The 20,426-nt window shown below is 38.2% G+C and overlaps 1 protein-coding gene across 1 annotated transcript in view; it reads right to left on the reverse strand.

Moving 5' to 3' along the window:
• Nucleotides 1-2,480: 2,480 nt before the first annotated feature.
• The window catches only part of Nup153 (Nucleoporin 153kD), a 48,099-nt gene continuing 30,153 nt past the window's right edge, over nt 2,481-20,426 (reverse strand). Inside the window, exons 8-10 of the mRNA XM_069841820.1 lie at nt 16,387-16,612; nt 13,134-16,304; nt 2,481-4,717 (exon numbers count right to left, since the gene is read on the reverse strand). Of these exons, the coding sequence (XP_069697921.1) occupies nt 4,636-4,717; nt 13,134-16,304; nt 16,387-16,612 (3,479 nt within the window). The 3' untranslated portion in view covers nt 2,481-4,635. The remainder of the gene's footprint in view (nt 4,718-13,133; nt 16,305-16,386; nt 16,613-20,426) is intronic.

Here is a 20,426-nt window from a genome sequence, read left to right on the forward strand (position 1 = left end):
GAGAAATCAGAATATGTAAAAAAAAAGCAAAAATGAAAAGAAGAAATAGAGCAATCAAGAAATGGAGAAAGAAAGATAACTTACTTAGGCCTACTTACTGGCTTTTAAGGAACCCGGAGGTTCATTGCCGCCCTCACATAAGCCCGCCATTGGTCCCTATCCGAAAGAAAGGTAACACCAAAAAAAAAAAAATTAAAGAAATCAAGAAATTAAGCAAGAAAGGAAAAAAATGAAAAAAAAAAGAACAATAAAAAATGCAGAAAGGAAGCACCAAAAAGGAAAGATGACACAGAGAAATCAAGAAATGGAGAAAGAACTCAAGAACGCGTAATGCCACTACAGGCCAGTGCAGTGTCATTTCCCCAGAATGCACATGTCGTACATGCGGCAGCTATATATTTTAATAACTCTGTATAAATGTGACTACACAGAATACTATAATTGGGACAATATATTCGAATACATTGCATAAATGAGACTACGCCTAGTACTATAAACATACATAGACCAACTATTTCCATAAATGCAATAAATAGTTTATAATATGTGACTGCATCGAATACAGGGTGATTCACGAGGATTTACAGTCCCTTACGGAGCTTATTTCCGAAGACATTCTGAGAAAAAAAATGTCATATAAACATTTGTCCTAATCTCAATATTTTCAGAGTTACACTAATTTGAAGTTGTTAGTAAAATACCTTTTTTATTTTGTTTTATGGGTAAAAAATATCAAAAATAGAGAATGAACTATTCAGAAGTGTCATTTCTTAATTGGCCAGTGTTCTGAAGCTAAAAATGTGTTGTTAATTGGTTTGTACACATTTTGTTTTTCAATTTTTAACTAAAAATTACATAATTCTTACGCACTTATCACAAAAATTGTTACAAATCATACGATTTTAGAAACTTGATTCTTTACAGATTAATTATGCATTCTAATGAACAGTCTTAAAGAAATATTGCAGCAAATATCCTGGAAAACCCAAAGCTAACATCTGATCTTGCTTTCATCAAAGCAAACTTTGGAAAGCTGCCTGCTGACATAACGAAACTGGAAACGAGGAGTATTCCACTCCACAATGCTGTGTAACTTATGAAGAAAGCAGAAACTATTCTTAAAGAAATACCAAGCAATGTGAGAGAAACAATGAGGAATAAGTATTTGAAAAGTGTGAAAAATCCTGGTTGGGAGCAAGTGTTATTGCTGATTGCAAATGAGGAGCATCGTTTCAAAACGTATTATGTGCAACTTACAATTTTTTTACACGAACAACGAAAAACTGGTTTACTTGTAAACCGGAGAAGTTTTCAAAACACTACACAAAACCATTTTTAAGTACTGGTTTCACAGTTTACAAATATGGCGACTTGGAACCATCAGACTTCACAGCATGAAAGATAAATAAATAGAAAGTAACAAATTTAATTTTGTCCACTGGGGGACTTAATACGTTTTGAAACGATGCTCCTCAAATGACATTGACATTACTGCGTTCCCACTGGTTTGGTCCCCAGCTGGGATTGGATCTCTGAAGTATTGCCCCATCATTTCATGTGAAGTGGAGAGAATCAGTTCTCATTACAACATTTGGAGGAATATGTTATTCACTGCCATAATGGCATTACTATAGAAATTAGTGTATAATACTACGCTATGGCCGTGTTAGCCATTAAGAATTAGAAATTGTTAGTGCCTTTTTAAATGCCTATTTTAGAATTTTGAATGCCTATTTTGCCTGCCTATTTAAACTGTTTTTAGTGCCTAAAAATCCGCAGCTTAATAATCAGCAATTCTATGGTATACTGCAGAAATATTTATACCACTATCAGAAATAGTCACTTCAACCTGCTACCATTGGATTCCTACTGCCACAAGGGGATAAAATACATGCTGTAATGGTAAACTATGCTAAAATATCCAGCCTCCCAGAAATACGTCATTACATTTTCATTTCCGATCTAAACATAATTATGTATAAGTGTCACCTAATATAAGAATAAAATAATTTACCGATTTTTGAATCACCCTATGCTTACCTGAACAGGAGTGGTGTCCGGTGATGTAGTAGCTGTCATTCTTGTCCTAGAATGCAAGGTTCGGGGATCCACACCTGATGGATAAAAATCCTTAACTTGACTTCCATTGGACGGAAGGTTTCATGTCACAGATTTACAGTACTTAAGGAAAAATAGTAATGAAAGTGCAATACAATGCTCAAATTTTCACAACTCCCTTACTTTGTGTCATAGTGTTATGACATCTGGATATGATGCATATAACAACATCGTGCAATCAATTAACATCACACTATCCAAAATAGAAAGAAATACATTGTCAGTTGTTGACATGTTGACGAAAACACTGTTAATACCTACACTTTCTCCTTTAATAATCCTGAATAAGACTCCATTAATCTTCAAGAATAGGAAAAGAAAGGACTTGGAGAGGAAGGATGTCAAAATCAAGAAAGCAGGAGTTTAGTTGAATCAGAAGTGTATTTGAATGCATTGTGAGTATACATGTAATCGCATTACAATGTATAACACAACAGACCTGACTTTTTAATTTCCAATTAATAGTGTGTACAAATATCATATGCCATGAAACCAATACGATTACAAAACAACTGAAAACAGATTGGATACTGTAACAACTTGTGGCCGATGATAAAAACTTAACCCTATTGAGCACTGTTGGAGAAATTTTATCCAGTGTAAGGTAGAGGAGCCTCAAAAAGATTGCGCATTGAAAACAGGGTAAAACAGATTGATGGCATATGACATTTCTGGAATATGCCTTTTACAATTGGAGCTTAGTTATACACCATGAAAATAATAAAGGCACAAATATTTGTTCTTGCTGAAAACTTCATCCCAGGATTCCAAAGGTAACATTGTATTTACAAGCTGGAGATGAGGCCACATTGCCCCGTCTAGTCCATTCTTACATGACATTATTCTGAAATATTCCATAATATGTCTAATTACTGTATTTAAAATGTCACATAAAAATGGTGAATTGCCGATTTGAATTCACAACCTTCTACAAGTGTTAAAAGTAAATGTCTTGCGAAGAGGATGACTGCCGTCCTACCAGACTAATATTCCCCTAATAATAATAATAAATGTGGTCTGGATGAAATTTTCAGCAACCAATGAAAACGACAGCCGTAAACATTTAATACCATATTTACACACAAAGCAGTCTAACTCCTTTCACGCATCATTTTCGTATATTTTTTTCTAATCAAAAACAGTTTCATATATGTAAATATTTGTCCAAAACACAGCACACAGTCTTCAATTTCGTCAACGCAGTCGCATCACGTCACAACACGCCACACACCCAGCAAAAGAATAGGAAACACCGCGTCTCTTCGCGGACTTGTTGAGGAGTGAGCCTGCCTTCTACACAGTACCATATGTGCCTGATGACCTGGCCCACTAGAATATCACAGAAAAGCTTTCTAGAAAATTCGTGTCCCCACCGTCTATTCGTTTGGCAATTTCTTGAGAAATACTTCACATATTTTTTATTATTATCATTATTATTTATTAATTATTATTATTATTACTTTATAACGATACCACACACAACTACGTATGGTATATTAAAAATTCAAAACAAATTCTATGGGCCAGGCCAAGAATGTGTATATGTGTGTAAAAAACATTTGTCTGTTACTAATGTACTCCATCCCAGTACAAACAAAACTACTAAGAATGCTAAAACAAGAAGAGTAATTACATACTAACACTGTGAACATTCTCTAGCGCAATGGCACTCGCATAAGGCCATCGACAACTGCAGCAATAGACACATTGTTCTCACATGAAAACTGATTCTACCGAAACGTTACAAGGAATGAGGAGTGAGGACATAGCCCTCAATGGACAGAGAATGTTCACAGCCGACAGCGTCCCTACCTAGAGGTGAGGCGGCCTATGCTAGAGCCTGGCTACATGCCGCAGTTCTCACCTCGAAGTGACCGGGCCGAGGACAACTACACCACAGCAATGAAAAATGGCATTCAGCGGCCTCACAACAGTCACGACGAGAGAGGATGGATCCCAACTTCCTACTTTGCACCTCGCAGTATTCTGAATGCCATTTTAATTATATACTTTAAGTTATTTTAAATATTCAGTAAACTTTCTACTACTTCACAATTTGAATGAAGCTTCCCACTAGATCTAAGTAGGCGAAGTTCTTTATTAGAGACCATTTCAGTGGATTCACCAGAATAATAATAATAATAGTAATCCACGAGCCTTTGAAACTTGACGACTTGAAAATCTGCAGATAATTTGACTTGATATAGACATTGCGCCATGTTTCAAAGGTTTTTCAACAAAAAAAAAACTCGACTTCTGGCATCAATTTACAGCTATTTCAAGAATTCCTTTTTGCCAATTGTTTGCATTTCCATAGCATAATTTGTCTTAAAATTAAAAAGTACTATTGAAAGACAAACCAATTTCTTATAAACTCAACCGACTCTGCAATTTTGTTAAGTTGTAGTCAGTACCTGTGAAACCCGCTCCATGTTCACCTCTTATGGAGCACTTACCATCACCAGAGTCCTCGACTCTTGTGATACACTCAATACAGACACACAAAGTGACTTCTTCTTATCGAGGATGATGTGTCCGCCGTACTGCCTTCTTGATACGACGTGTAGCTCCAGGAGCAGGAGAAGCAGGAGATGATGCCCTGCAATTTGATACAACAATACAGTATATTCCCTCATCACATACATTCTTAATTACGGGAGTTTCTACTGTAACACTTACAATAGAACCCTTTTTAACGAATCTCTAGGGGACTAGCTATTTTTCCCTTAAACATGGTTTTTCTTAAAGTGGGGTTTCCACTTAATAAAAACAAGGAAGTGCTGAAAGCAGAAATCAGAAGACTTTTAGGCCAGTATTCATAGTCGAATTAAGGGGGGACTCTTGTGAAATAATGGTGAAAAAACTAAGAAAATTCAGTTTTACTGTTTTCATGTTCGTAACTATATTTAAACCTTCTAGTTTCATAATAGCCTACAGCTTCATTTCCTATTTGACAACACTTTAATAGTACATTACGCAACGAGCCTATAATTGTAGTAATTAAGACGCGAGTATGTTTATGAAACGAGCGCAAGCGAGTTTCATAATTTTCATACGAGCATCTTAATTACCATTATAGGCAAGTTTCATACGACTTTTTATGCTCGATCATATTTCTAACTTGAAATTATTCATAAGTATTCATGTTATTATCTGACTGGGGAGCGGAATTGACCTTGTGCAATATCTCGTAAATTGTGAGATGTGTGCAGACGCGAAAGTATTGATTTTTTCCGAGAAACAAATGTCATTGACCTTGATATAATCTAGAGAGCAAAATAAACATTAATCTTGATATAACCTTGAAATTGATTTAGACATTGGAAAACGAGATGACAAATTGAATTTATTTGAATACTATTTACAATTAACGCTAATTATTATAGTAACAGAACATAACCTTCTGCGACAGTATTGTATTTCCAGCCTCCATGACGTTTCGCTAGTTGTCTTTCGATTGCATATCCGAGAATAATCGATACTTGCGCTTTCATATTGCTACAATGGTGTTTTCTGATTGGTGGAACACCTGAACTTGCTGCTACCAGGTGTATAATTACTACATTTCGGCATGGTCGAGCATAAAATATGTCAAGTAATTTTTATATATCATAATAGAGAAAAAAGAAAGTTAAAAAAATTACAAAATTCTTCCTGTGACTACACAGACGAACCCCATTCTAATCCAAAGTCTTCACCGTTCTAAGGTACTATCCCATCTCAACCACAGTTCGCTCCAGGTTGACTAGTCATGCTTACCATTTAATGAGGGGGTTTGAAACCCACTTCATATCACTGGTTAGATGGTAAACCTTCAAGAGCGAACTATAGCCCCTCAGGTCATCCGTAAAGCCACAGGCAGGCAACCAAGGTCGGGCTATACCTCGGTTTTTGCCCCAACTTCATTATTCGCAGACTGTGTATATATACAAGTAGTTAATGTTAGACTACTCTTAGTATACACAAGCAATAAAGCAATACAAGTGTTGCAAATTTTTTTCTCATATATATATACAGTGAAACCTGCCTTTGCGGTCACTTCATTTAAATGGCCACCTGGTCAAAAGGCCAATTTTCTCTGGAACCAATTGGATTTTCCATAAGATCAATACAAATTCTCTCTTTATTTAGCGGCCACCTCATGCCCCGGCCAGCGGCCGGGGTCTATTTGGATTGGAACCTGACTATAACAGTCACTGTCCGACAAAAAATCTTTTCACGGATACTGTCTGACCTATTTTTTTCGATGGTTAGAGGACAGGGGACAATAGCTAATTGTACAACAGTACACCCTCGTATCTTTGGGTTAGCTGGTTACTGTTTTATGACTCTTTTGTCACTTTCCACTCCAACTCTGCACAGCTATAAATTTTTACTCGTTTTTGAAGGATTGAAACAAGGACTTTTTCTATCGAAAATGTCATAGTATGTTTTAGGTCAGAAGTTAACCATTCGAATTTTTTTTTTTTCCTCCTCTTTCTATCTTTCTCTAGTTGGACTAGCTTTTACGAATGTTTCTTCTTTTCATTCAGTTGATTCAGAGGAACTGTGAAGTTAGTTTGAGAGAGAAATCATGTCTAACAATAAATATAGAGTGGTGTTAAGTTTAAAGGTGAGACGAAAAATGGTTGAAGAAAGTGAGAAGGAAACATCTGCGAGAAAAATTGCAGAAATATTCAAATGTGGAAGGGCACAAACGACATAATTAAGAATAAATATGAAATATTAAAAGAGTAGGAGGAAAATAAGCGTGGTGGCCAAATAAGGAAGAGAGAATCTGTGTTAGTAATGTGAATGATTTCGTTTACGAATGGTTCAAGTGTGCGAGGGCGAAGAAATTGCCAGAAAGTGGCCCTATGATTCAAGAGAAAGCTCTTGAAATTGCCAAAGAACTCAATGTAAGCAATTCTGTTACTAGTAATGGTGGTTAGTGTGCTTTAGAAAACGGCATAACATTGTATTTCGTTCTATGTCTGGTGAAGGAGGCGACAATGAAACCAATGTTATTGAAGAATGGAAAAAATAGACTGCATTCAATTCTTGCAGAATATCAATTCAGAGACATTTAGAATGTTGAAGAAACAGGTTTTTTAGGGCCCTCCCTAACAAAACTTTAAGTTTTAAGAAAAAAGAATGTAAAAGGGGGAAGTTGGCAAAAGACAGAATAAACCTGCTGTTTTGTTGTAATGCTGCAGGAGAAAAAGAACCACTCTTAATGATAGGGAAATCATTGGAATAGAGATGTTTGAAAAAGTTGACATAGGCTTATTGGGGGTGAAGTGGGCTGCCAGCAATAAAGCTTGGATCACATCATCATTGTTTGAGAATTAGCTATCCAATTTCAATTGGAAGATTAAACGACAAAATCGCAATGTGATCCGTGAAATTGGTGTTTCTTCCTCCAAATACCACATCACACCTCCAGATCCTTGATCAAGGTATTATCCAGTCATTTAAACTAAGGTACCGCAAGCGAGTTTTGAAAAGGCTAGTTGCAAGAATGGAAGAGGCTGGCATTAATATGCACGATTGTTGTACGCGCACAATACTAAAAAGTCAATGAAATTCAGTATTTTAATGCTGATTCATAAAAACCGCAACCTTAATCAAGCGGCCACCTGACAAAACGGCCATTTTACAAGATAACTTCAGATGGCCACTTTAGACAGGTTTCACTGTATGTATATATATATATATATATATATGCAGTATATTTTTTTCATATGGTTGCCCCATATCACCGGTGTATCAAGACTACAGCCCCCGCAGGCCATCTGTAGGGTTCCCAACCGTCTTGGATTTGGCAGAATTGACCAGAAATCAATTGCCGTGTCCCGGAGAAATTTTTTCCTTCACCAGGACGGCAAAAATCCCAGAATTTGTTTTTTTAACAATATACTTTTAATATAAAGTACTACTTTAGCTGTTACTGCGTCAACTCCAAAATTTTTTTATGGATATGTCGCAACTGGATTCCTAGGCTAACTTTAATATCTAAATTTATCCAGTCGGCTGTAACCACACTGATTTTCATCAATCCATATTCTTTTTGTACTATTTGGAACAAAGTATTCTTAGGTTAGGAATTAATTTTCATATTCTATGCTGTTTGGCTGAGGAATGTCTTCATCCAAGCACTTGTTATTTTTTTACTCGGTTATTTAACGATGCTGTATCAACTACTGGGTTATTTAGCATTGATGGAATTGGTGATGTATTCATGGCATGAGGTTGAAGATTTGCCATAGATTATCTGACATTCGCCTTGCGGTTGGGGAAAACCTCGGAAAAAAACCGAACTAGATAATCAGCCCAAGTAGGAATCTAATCCGTGCCCTAGAGCAGCTCCGAATTGGCAGCCAAGCGCCTCAGCCAACTGAGCTACACTGGTGGCAAAAGCACTTGTTAGATTCAAATGATTTATGTGATAATTCCAAAAAGAAAAAAAAAGTGAAAAAATACTGTTTAAAAAAAATTAGTGGTTAGCAGATACTGCAATAAATATGGGAAATGCCTGTTATTATTCGGTTGAGAACCTTTTGTCATCTAGTCTGTTGTCAAAAAATCTAAAAGTTAGAATCTATAAAACAGTTATATTACAGGTTATTCAGTATGGTTGTGAAACTTGGACTCTCACTTTGCGAGAGGAATAGAGATTAAGGGTATTTGAGAATAAGATTCTTAGGAAAATGTTTGGGGCTAAGAGGGATGAAGCTACAGAAGAATGGAAAAAGTTACACAACGCAGAACTGCACACATTGTATTCTTCCCCTGACATAATTAGGAACATAAAATCCAGACGTTTGAGATGGGCAGGGCATGTAGCACCTATGGGCGAATCCAGAAATGCATATAGAGTGTTAGTTGGGAGACCGGAGGGAGAAAGACCTTTGGGGAGGCCGAGACGTAGATGGGAGGATAATATTAAAATGGATTTGAGGGAGGTGGGATATGATGGTAGAGACTGGATTAATCTTGCTCAGAATAGGGACCGATGGCGGGCTTATGTGAGAGCAGCAATGAACCTGCGGGTTCCTTAAAAGCCATACGTAAGCAGGTACTGCAGAATGGGCAAAATGGATTTTCAAAGTGGATGATTCAGTTGCCGAATGTCGGTTGTATGTTCAAAGGATTAACGTGAAATATGAAGGGAAACATGCAGTGCAAAGTCATTGTACAATCAAAAACACATAAAGATAGTTTGATTAATGTAAAATAGTCCCAGGTTTTGTCGAAATTTTTTGTAATGAAAGTCTAAAAAAGAGAATCTTATTACAGTAGCAAAAATTGTATCGTCATATCATGCTGCTGCTCGTGGTGTAGGTTACAATTACAATGCCCAAGATTGTTCAAATAAACTATTGCGAAAATTGACTCCAGATTCCGAAATTTCCAGCAAAATATCGTATGGAAAGAAAAAAACTGGCATAGAGATTTTGTTGGGATGCCACAGAGGAACTGGAGCTCCCGGAGAAAACCCCCATGGTACCTGGACCATGGCTTGACCAACACAAGTTATAAATTGGGGAGTACACCAGGAATCGAATCCGGGTCCACAGGATTATAAACCCAGCACTCTAGCCACTAGATCACCATAGACGCACATATTAAAAAACTAGAGTGCCTTTTAAAAATGTTTTTGATGACGTAATTCACATATCAATAGTCGCAAAAATATAAAAAAAATTATTTCTGAATACAAGGTTCAATGCATCTGAGCTTTTTATCCAAAATCTTCTCACTTAATTTTAATTACAATAATTTGTTACTTCTGAAAAATTCTGTATGTGCACATGGTCCAGATAAATTGTAAATTATAAATTACAGACAGTAAAACCCTGACAAGACGCTGTTCAAGGGACTGCGTATTAGGCGCGTATACTAGTTTTGACTTATATAGTCTACAGTATCTATTAGCATTTTTCTTTATTGAAATACATAATTCATGAAAGGTAATACAGTATTACTCCATTATGTAATTACTATACTGTACGTCAAAGACATTTATAATATGTACTGTACTTAATTCTTTCGAAGAGAGTCATTTACAGTTGTTTGCCGCGTGCGTGTTCTCCAAGTCCCCATGTTTACCACTGTTCACTCTCTTGCACTTAGACCCTCCTGACGTCACAGTGATTGAGTCGCGATTTTTTATTATCGTTCTTAATGTCGATGATGGGATTCCTAATGAATCAGAGAGTTGTTTCTGATTAAGAGTACTATTTTCATCGTACTTTCTTAAGATTTTCAATTTTTCCGACACAGAAAGCTTTTCGTTTAACACTCATTGTAATCACTCACAGATACTTCAATCCACTAAAAGACAACAAACTGCCCAGCAAAAATTTCCAGAATTTTATTACGGCCGAGTGAGGAATGCTGTTTGAGACAGAGAGGGTTAGAAGAGGGTGGAGTATTGTAACTGAATGTAAGCTTTAAGATAAAGGGTCGAATAAGAGAATGTAACAAGAGGGTGGGGTATTGTATAGTATGAAGGTTTAACTGCCGTGTGCACCATTCTCGATCATCTAGCCCGTTTATCAGCAATCACGGAAACATGGTTAATTCTTGACAATGATCAAGTTACAGATGCGGTGCACCGACATTTTCCCTCGATCAACTCAGTACCGTCAGCTGATGGTACAGTCACTTGAGAAAAATCATCTGAGCGCTAGGTTACCGCGTATAAAACAGCGAACCAACGCACTCTGTCAATTATCGCTTTGTTTTTGTTTGTCGGACTGCTTTCAAACATTCTCGCAGTTTTCAATAATCATGGAAGAAAAAAAGAAAAGAGCACCGAACTTCTCACAGTTCGAAGTGGGAATTCCTTTAGAACTCGTCAGCAATTATGCTTCCATATTACAGAATAAAAGTACTGACGGAAGTTCTCTAAGAGAAAAGCAGGCTACCTGGTTGAATTTAACCTCACAATTCACATGAGTTATACGTGTTTACATAATTCCACATAATTTGTAATGTAATTTATACAGTGGTTATTTCATATTATTGATAATAATTGGGAAAATTTCAGTATACGGATACCTCACTGACAATTATCTTGAAATAGGCTACTAAAAAGAGCAGATTTGTATGTGTTTGTCGAATGCTCATCATCTTGCTTACGAAAAGACACATTTCAGTGCCAATAATTTGGGAAAATTTCAGTATACGGATACAATTATTTTAAAATAAAAAAAAAAAGCAATTCGTCTGTGTATGTCGAATACGCATCATCATGCATACGAAAAGGAAATTTTTAGTGCCAATTTATTTTGTGTGCACAAGGTTGGAATTTTGGAGTAGAGGTAAAGGAAAGTATCCTTGTTCTGAAATTTATCCATTTATTTTGTGTTCATAAGGTTGGAATTTTGGAGTAAGAGGGAAAGGATGGTATCCGTGTAATTTCTCTTAATTCAAGCGTAAATAGCCTAATTGTCCAAAACGTCATGCAGGTCCTAATAGTTTCAAATGGCAAATCTATAGCTAATAAGTGATAATCTCGCATTCTACAAAATGGTCATTTAGTTTTGCTATATTATTACCGGCATAGAATAACTACTTTATTGTTATGTTAACAAAATTGGACAATTAGGCCTAAATAATATTTTGTCTTCAAGTAAAGTCCCGATCTTCCAAAGCAGAAACATATATAAAACATTAGTCTATTTTGAGAAAAAAAACATTTTTATTATTCATCTACAAACTTACTCTTTCTACAATAACACCAATTCTGTTATTTCCGCAGTGGTTTGCATGTTCAAGATACAACATTTCATCTTCAATTCCATCAAGCATGTCAAATCGTGCCGCCATTTTGGTTTTCTCGACTTGACCATGTTCAATTCAAGATAATTGGTCCCACACCTGCGATCAAATTTGATCATCCTCAACTCGCTTGTTTAACTTTTATCGAGATTGGTACTCCGCAAATTGGCGTTGAAGATGGTCAAGTGCCGACTTAACCATTGTCAAATTTTAATCGAGAATGGTGCACACGGGCATAAATGCACATGTAAAGGGTCGAATACCAATACTTTTCAGGTTAATGGCACCAGTAAGTTCAACAGCCAAAATGTGTCATTGCTGTTACAGTACATTGCTGAAAATTACATCGAAAATATTCCAAAAAAAATAATGTATTATGCGGGACTTAAGCACAACAAACAGGGTATTTTATAAAGGCGTTACATATGAAATGTACAGGGACCGGACAAAAAAAATCGTATTACACGGGACAGCGTAATAAGCGGGCGCGTCTTATCGATACTGTATGTTTATTTAACGACCTTCACAACTGCCGAGGTTATATCAGCATCGCCAGTGTGCTGGAATTTTGTCCTGCAGGAGTTCTTCTACATGCCAGTAAATCTACTAACATAAGCCTAAAACAGGGGTTTTTCTCTGGGAGCTCCAGTTGCCCTGTGGCATCCCAACAAATCTCCATCATCTCATTTCATCACAAGTGTAGTACAAGGCGCAACATGGGCAATGTAATAATAATAATAATAATAATAATAATAATAATAATAATAATAATAATAATCCATGGCACTACAGCCCATGAAGGGCCTAGACCAACTAGCCAGCTGCTGGCCTCACGCCCACATGCCGAAGCAGAGGTAAACGATCATCCAACCAGAATGAAGGTATCATGTGGTTAGCATAATGATCCTCCCAGCAGTTATAGCTGGCTTTTGCAACCGGATTTCGCTACCTATTGCAGCTCCCCAAGTGCATCACGATGCTGGGTGGGCACCAGACCCATTCACTGAGAAAATTTCTTCTCCCATGAGGACTCAAACCAGCATGCATTCCGTAACGCGAGTCCTAGGCAGGATGCCTTAGACCACGGTGCCACGGCACGGGACAACATGGGCAATGATGTCAGCAAATTCGACTACCCAACTGGCTTCATATGGGTGAAAGATGAGGTTGAGTGTACACAGTGGTGACCCTCTCTCACCCAATTCATAACACAGCAGTATTAATTAGTAAGACGTTCAAATACTCACGTGAAAGATGGTGTCTCTCCCTTTGTAAAGTTGAAAATGGGCTTCAGATTGGGGTTGAAAGTAGGTGGAGCTGGCTGGGCTGGAGATTGTGCAGACGTTGACACCTGGCCAAATGGGAAGTTTGTTGTGGGAGCAGCAAAGCTCTGCGACCCAGAGGCTTGGCTTCCGGTGAAGCCAAACACATTTGTACTTGGCTGCGTGTTGTTGGAGCCAAAGCCGAAGTTCGGAGTGGTGAAGCTGGTTGCGGCTGTAGTGGTGGCGGCAGCAGCAGTGGTGGTTGGTGTAGCGGCACTGCTGGTATTGTTGGTCCCAAACAATGAAGATGCACCGGTGGCTCCTGCACCGAACACTGTAACTGCATTGGGCGCTGATGCAGAACCAAACATAGACGAAACTGCAGGGCTAGATGTGGAGGCTGCGTTGGATCCAAAACTGAATGTAGGCCCCACCTGGTTCGACGTCGGATTGTTTGAGGTGAAACCAAATCCAGAATTCACAGACGGACCAGAACCAAGGGCACTGCTGTTACTGGGTGCTCCAAATGCAAATGCACCTTTTCCAGACAATCCTTGGTCATTCTGAATGCCTCCAAAAGAAAATGGTGCCGTCTGTCCAAGACTAGGACCACTTGAATTGTTGGCAGAACCAAAGTTAAATGCTGTTGCAGGACTGGATGTTGATTTTTGTTCATTAACAGCAGAAAATCCAGTGCCAAAATTTGGAGCTGAAACCATGCTGCCAAAGCCAGTAGTTTTAGTAGTTGTGTTAGTTGTGGTAGGAACACTCGTGGGTATGCTGGGTGTGCCAAATGCCGGAATTGTGCTCCTTGAAGAACCCAAGCTAAAATTGGGGGTAGTGGTGGCCGTGCCGAAACTTGGCAAAGATGATGATGTGCTGCTGGACGCTGGTGTGGTAGTGGTAGTAGTTAAAGGTCCAAAAGGTGCAATGGTTGCAGCACTTGTTATGGATCCAAAGCTGGATGCTGTCTCCTTTGAAGCTGTTGTAGTGATTAGCTCTTTATTACTACCGCCAAATGGTTTAGACTGTGCAAAGTTAAATGTAGGTGCAGTCGAGGTTTTCATGCCTGCCCCAAATGACGGCGTAAACGAGGTGGTGGTGGTGGTGGTAGGCTGTCCAAACCCAACACCAGAAGAACCTCCAAATGTCACAGACGATTTTGGTGCACCAAAAGAAAACAAATTTGAGGCAGATGTGGTTGTGGCAAGAGACACTGGGGCAGCACTCATGGATGTCGAAACAGTTGTAACAGGTGTGGAAACTGTTGTGGTAACAGTGGTAGTGACTGCCGCCATTGTATTGCTGGACGTAAAGCTGAAGCTGGAAGTAGTTGTAGTTGGCTGCACTGAGCTGATATTAGCAGCACCTAATATTGCTGCCCCAAAATTGAAGGCAGGTTTTGTAGAGTCGACAGTTTTCGTTGTTGCACTAGGCTTGTTTGTGAATTCAAATGAAAATGAGACTTTTTTCTTATCAGGCTTCTCTTCGGACTTCTTGTTTTCCACAGTACTCACAGGTTTAACCAATTCCGAATTTCCTTCTAGCTGATTCGGTTTTGGCTCTTTTGTTTCTGCAACTGTATCACCTGAATCGGAGGACCGACGCCTTTTTGGCACTTCAGATGGTCTCTTATCTTCATTTGATGGTGACGGTAATTTGGAAGGTTGTGGAACTCCAAATGAAAATCCGCCTTGTGGAAGTGAGCTTGTATCTGCAGGTTTTGCCACAATACTCGAAGTTGCAGTTGTGAGAACTGGACTCCCAAAACTAAAATTAGCAGTAGTAGTGTTACTGCTTCCTCCAGTGGTGGTCTTCGTCGTGGTGGGTGTAGACGTGAATCCAAACGAGAACTGTGCTGCAGTTGTTACAGTCGCACCAAACACGAAATCTTTCACCTGATACACAGACTCCTTTGCTGCGTCACCAGCTTTATCAATACCAAACTTGAACGCGCCTGCATCTGCTGGCATAGGACAGCTGAACTTGGTGGTTGACTGTGATTCAGTGCCTGGCTTTGACGTCTCACAAGCTGCACACTTTACCACATCATCTTTATTCTGAATCATACACGTTGGACATTCCCATGTTCCTGCTGGTTTCTTAAACTTATCTCCAAACCCAAAATTGACAGGTGGTTTTGGAGGAGACACTGTTTTGGTAACCAAACCTGGTCTCTTGGTTTCACATGCCTGACACTGTTTCCACGAATCTGGGTTTCTCACTAGGCAAGTGCCACACTCCCAGGTGTCACTTGCAGGTTTGAACTTATTACCGAAACCAGAGGGCTGCACTGTGGACTTCTCTGGCGGCTGAACAACTTCTTTAGTCTGGGCAGAGTTCTGCTTCCCCGTGGCACATTTGCTGCAAACTGCAGCACTGCTCAGGTTCTGCACACGACAGGACGTGCACTCCCATGTTCCTGCTGGTTTCTTGAACTGGATGCCAGAACTTACTTGTGCAAGTGTTGTACTGGAACTCACTGACCCTGCTGACGAGCGAGGAGTCTCGCATGCAGCACATTTGGCGGCATCGCTTTTGTTACGGATCATGCATGTTCCGCATTCCCAAGTTCCGGGAGCCGGCTTGAACTTATCTAACAACGTACTGCTACTTGAACTAACCTCCTTCGAATCTTCCCTATCCGTGGATTCCTCCTTCTTGCCCAAGATGTCCATAACACTTCCAGTTTTCAGTTCTGTGGCTGGCTTCACACCGAAACACGTTTCACTGTTATCACTTTTCTTTCGTAAAGCCCTTCTACTCTCACCTATTCCTGAAGAACGTAACTTACTACCTTTGCCCGATATGAACTGCATTTCAGGTGGAATGACACAATTAATTTTGTTATTGTTTGTTACGGTAGTGTCCTTATGTCCTACAGCACTGAGGGGTTTACTGAATGTGAAATTGTCTACAGATGAACATGTCCTTGTATTTTCTGTTACAGTAATGGGGGAAGCAAATTTGAAGGTACTGACAACAGAAGGGGTGCTTGCAGCAGGAGGAACTACGAAATCAAATTTTGGAAGAGATGTAACTGGTAATGAAATGTTAGGAAGGTTTACTTCTTCGACAGTTTTCTTATCCAATTTTCTCTCCAGGGTTTTCATTCTACTACCATATTTGTCGGTCTTCTCTGTCTTCTCATCAAACCTACACACAGACAAAAGCAATATATTAGTCTGTCCACGGCACAATAAAGATAAGCAATACTAGTATCTGAGTTGTTCCTCACCTCTGCCTGTACTTGCTGGTAGAGCTACTCTGGCACGATGACACAGGGGTGCTCGAAGACGAGGCAGCAATGAGGCGAGCAGCTTCTAGGGAGTCCTGCAGCTTCTCACGGTGCCTCATTTTCAGTAAGTCCGGCACTGTGGGAATAGTTAAGCCACTCGTCTGCGGTCTCGCTGAGTTTGGTGTGAGAGGAGACTGACCCAACCTCAGACCAGCAGGGCTCACAGCTACAACACACAAAACGGTCAGTACACTTATTCGAGTACTTGATACATACTTTCTTAAACATTTTGCACTTCTTTCCAAGTTATCAATAACTAGCTTAAATTACCCGGCGTTGCCCGGGTTTTAAATTTTGGTCTATTTCTAAATAAACTGTTTGTTAGACGTATCAGAGACCTCGGCAAGGGAACTATATAAAACCAAAACAAACCATATTTACTTATGTTTTCTCCTCCCTAGTGACGAATATTAAAGAAAGTGCCACTAATATCCAAAGAAATTGACTAATCGAAATAATTCCATTTCGCCTATGAATAGAGTTTTAATAACATTAAGACCTTATGCTACAAGGATATTTAAGATATTTAACATTGTGATTGATGATAATATTTATCATACCACGGCATTATGCATTATTAAGCCTTTCTGCCCACAATATATTTAATTTCCTTCAAGGCCAAACTACAATCTGTAACGGATGGATTCTATCAAATACATGGATTTCAGGGTGTTTTGCAGAAACAGAGACTATACTCATCAGAATTCACTCTCCTGGAGAAGGCAATACAGAACACTACCACAACAGAAAATCATATTTTTCTATAAACAGCCAAGTCGTTAGTGACCGTAACTTATTAATAAGACACGGGTTAACAGTAACAGTAAAATAGGCTCTATATTATTATTGCAATATTATAATATTGTAATATCACAAATATTACTATAACTTATAATAATTGCTTAAAATCGAATGGCTATAATAGCAATATGTGGGATAAAAACATCATCTTCTTTCGTTTTTCCAGTTAATACTGCAACTCATATTACATTTCACATGAGTTTTTGACACAAATTCTTGTTAGTGCATAATTTTGGTGAGTCAATATTTCGCAATAATAGGTCTACTATGGCTATTCAATATTAAGTAAATTATGTGGTAGCAATCTTTGTAGTTTGAAAGAATTCTAGAATTCAATTGGATAAAACAGTCTGCTCACTATCTACAAAACTGCATCGAGAAATTCATAATACGGTCCTGGACTGCGTAAAGATACTTATTGCATGAATTATCTAGTTTTAGCCTTCATGATGTGTAACAACAATGTAATTTAATTTCGAGTTAAAATTTCCAAGGCCTCGTGAAAGTCTATGTTGAATACAACAGGCAATAATAAAGAAGAATTGACTGTAGAAGATTTTGCATTTTAATATAATACATGAATATTTGATCTATTTATTTTTATTTTTTATATATTTAATTAATTTCACTTCCATTTGCAAATTTTAACGTAGCCTATGTTCTTCTCCTGGTTACGAAGATTAAATGTGCAAACTTTAGCACATATCGGTCAAAGCGTGTAGATTTGTATAGAGAATATACATACACACACACACATACATATATACATACATTCCCACATTCAATTTTATATATTAAGATATCTCCATTCCAATTTATTCTCTATAATTGTCTATCCAAAAATGCATAATATAAAAATGAAATCACATTGGAAGAACTAGATACAGTAAAGGTACGCGTTCACTACATCGTATCGCACGCATCGGACGAATCGCACGGATCGGAAAAAGACTATCTTTGCTGTAATTGTTATGTAACCACATTCACTACATTGTATCGGACGCATCGCCTATCAGCAAATCCGTTCACGTTTCTTGGATGGGCAACTTTTCCAATGCGTGCGGTCATGACCTTCTTTAATATCAATTTTAATTGGTCAACTGCTACTATTATGTTGTGCCATGTTCAGTGTCGCGCCAAAATGGCAGATGGGAAACTTATTTCGCGTGTAGAAAATTGCGAAGAATTATATAATTTGAGCCATTCCATTACAGTAATCAAAATCGTTTCTTGCAAATATATTATGTAACCAATATTTCTTTCGTTTCTTTCTCTTCAATTAAGACGCGTGAAGCAATTACAAATTCTTATTCGCTAACAGACGTAATTAATAGACCTAATTTCAACTCCTCTGCTTTCAGTAATGTCAATATCGTACGACGTCATGTTTTAAACAGCTGCTAGGAGAATCCAATTAAGCGATGAGGTGAAGCCGTTACAGTGAACACACTGCACTTAAAATATCCGTTGCGTGCGATTCGTATGAGAAGTGCGATATGATGTAGTGAACGCTTACCTTAAAACCCTGATAAGACGCTGTTCAAGCGACCAGGTGTAAACTGCGTATTAACTGGGACCGCGTATTAGGTGGGTATACTAATTTTGACTTATCTATTAGCATTTTTCTTTATTGAAATACATGATTCATGAAAGGTAATACAGTATTACTCCATTATGTAATTACTGTACTGTACGTCAAAGACATTTACAATATGTAATGTATTTAATTCTTTCGGAAAAAAAAGCCATTTATAGTTGTTTGCCTTGTACGTGTTCTCCAAGTCCTCATGTTTACCGCACTTCAGTTTCCTGCGATTATTTCCTCCCGACGACGTCGCAGCTGTAGTGATTGAGTCGCGATTTTTTATTATCATTCTTAATGTCGATGATGGGATTCCTAATGCATCAGAGAGTTGTTTCGAGTAAGAGTACTGTTCTCATCGTACTTTCGTAAGATTTCCAATTTTTCCGACACAGAAAGCACTTTTCGTTTAACACTCATTGTAATGACATTCACAGACTAAAGGACTACAAACTGCACAGCAAAAATTTCCAGAATTTTATTATGGCCGAGTGAGGAATGCTGTTTGAGAGAGAGGGTTAGCAAGAGGGTGGGGTATTGTAACTGTATGCAGGCTTTAAGCAAGCACGTAAGGAGTCGAATAAGAAAGTGTAACAAGAGGGTGAGGTATACTAAGGTATGAAGTATGAAGGTTTAAATGCGCAGGTAAAGGGTCGAATACTAATACTTTTCAGGTTAATGGCACCAGTGAGTTCAATGACCAAGATGTTTCATTGCTGTTACAGTACATTGCTGAAAATTACATGGAAAATATTCCATAAAAACAGCGTATTATGTGGGACTTGAGCGCCACAAACGGGGTATTTTATAAGGGCATTATATATGAAATGTGCAGGGACCGGACAAAAAAAAAAGCGTATTACATGGGACAGCGTAATATCTGGGCGCGTCTTATTGAGGTTTTACTGAAAGTAAATTTCGTAAAATTTTCTGGATTGAAGTGTAAAATGTAATATATCAGCCAGCTTTGGCTGTAAGCATCTAAGATTTCTACAAATACTCTTAGATGTGAGTACTGCATTACAGACTCAAAGCTAGCTTAACTGTGAAGTTACAAATTTCTCTTGCGAAAATTTTACTAATTTGAGTTAACTCGTTCTCCTTGTATAGTCTTCAAATGCTACTTCAGATGTTATTAAATCTACTTATTTACAATTTTGTCACATACGTTTTTTTTTTTCTGTACACTGCAGCTATGAAATGAAGAGATGAAAATAAAGATTTCAAATCTGAGGAACATAGTTGTGTTAAGATAGTAGTTAAAAATTCTCAACTGGCAATCGAAAAATGAGTAATTCTTTTTTTTAATTTTATTTTATTGGGTTATTTTACGACGCTGTATCAACATCTAGGTTATTTAGCGTCTGAATGAAATGAAGGTGACAATGCTGGAGAAATGAGTCCGGGGTCCAGCACCGAAAGTTACCCAGCATTTGCTCGTATTGGGTTGAGGGAAAATCCCGGAAAAAACCTCAACCAGGTAACTTGTCCCGACCGGGCCACCTGGTTTCGCGGCCAGACGCGCTGACCGTTACTCCACAGGTGTGGACTAGCAATTATCTTAAACTGGACAGATGAAATGGCAAACATGCTACAG

This window comes from Periplaneta americana, chromosome 1, assembly GCF_040183065.1.
Source record: "Periplaneta americana isolate PAMFEO1 chromosome 1, P.americana_PAMFEO1_priV1, whole genome shotgun sequence".
In the NCBI taxonomy this organism is placed as follows: Eukaryota; Metazoa; Arthropoda; class Insecta; order Blattodea; family Blattidae; genus Periplaneta; species Periplaneta americana.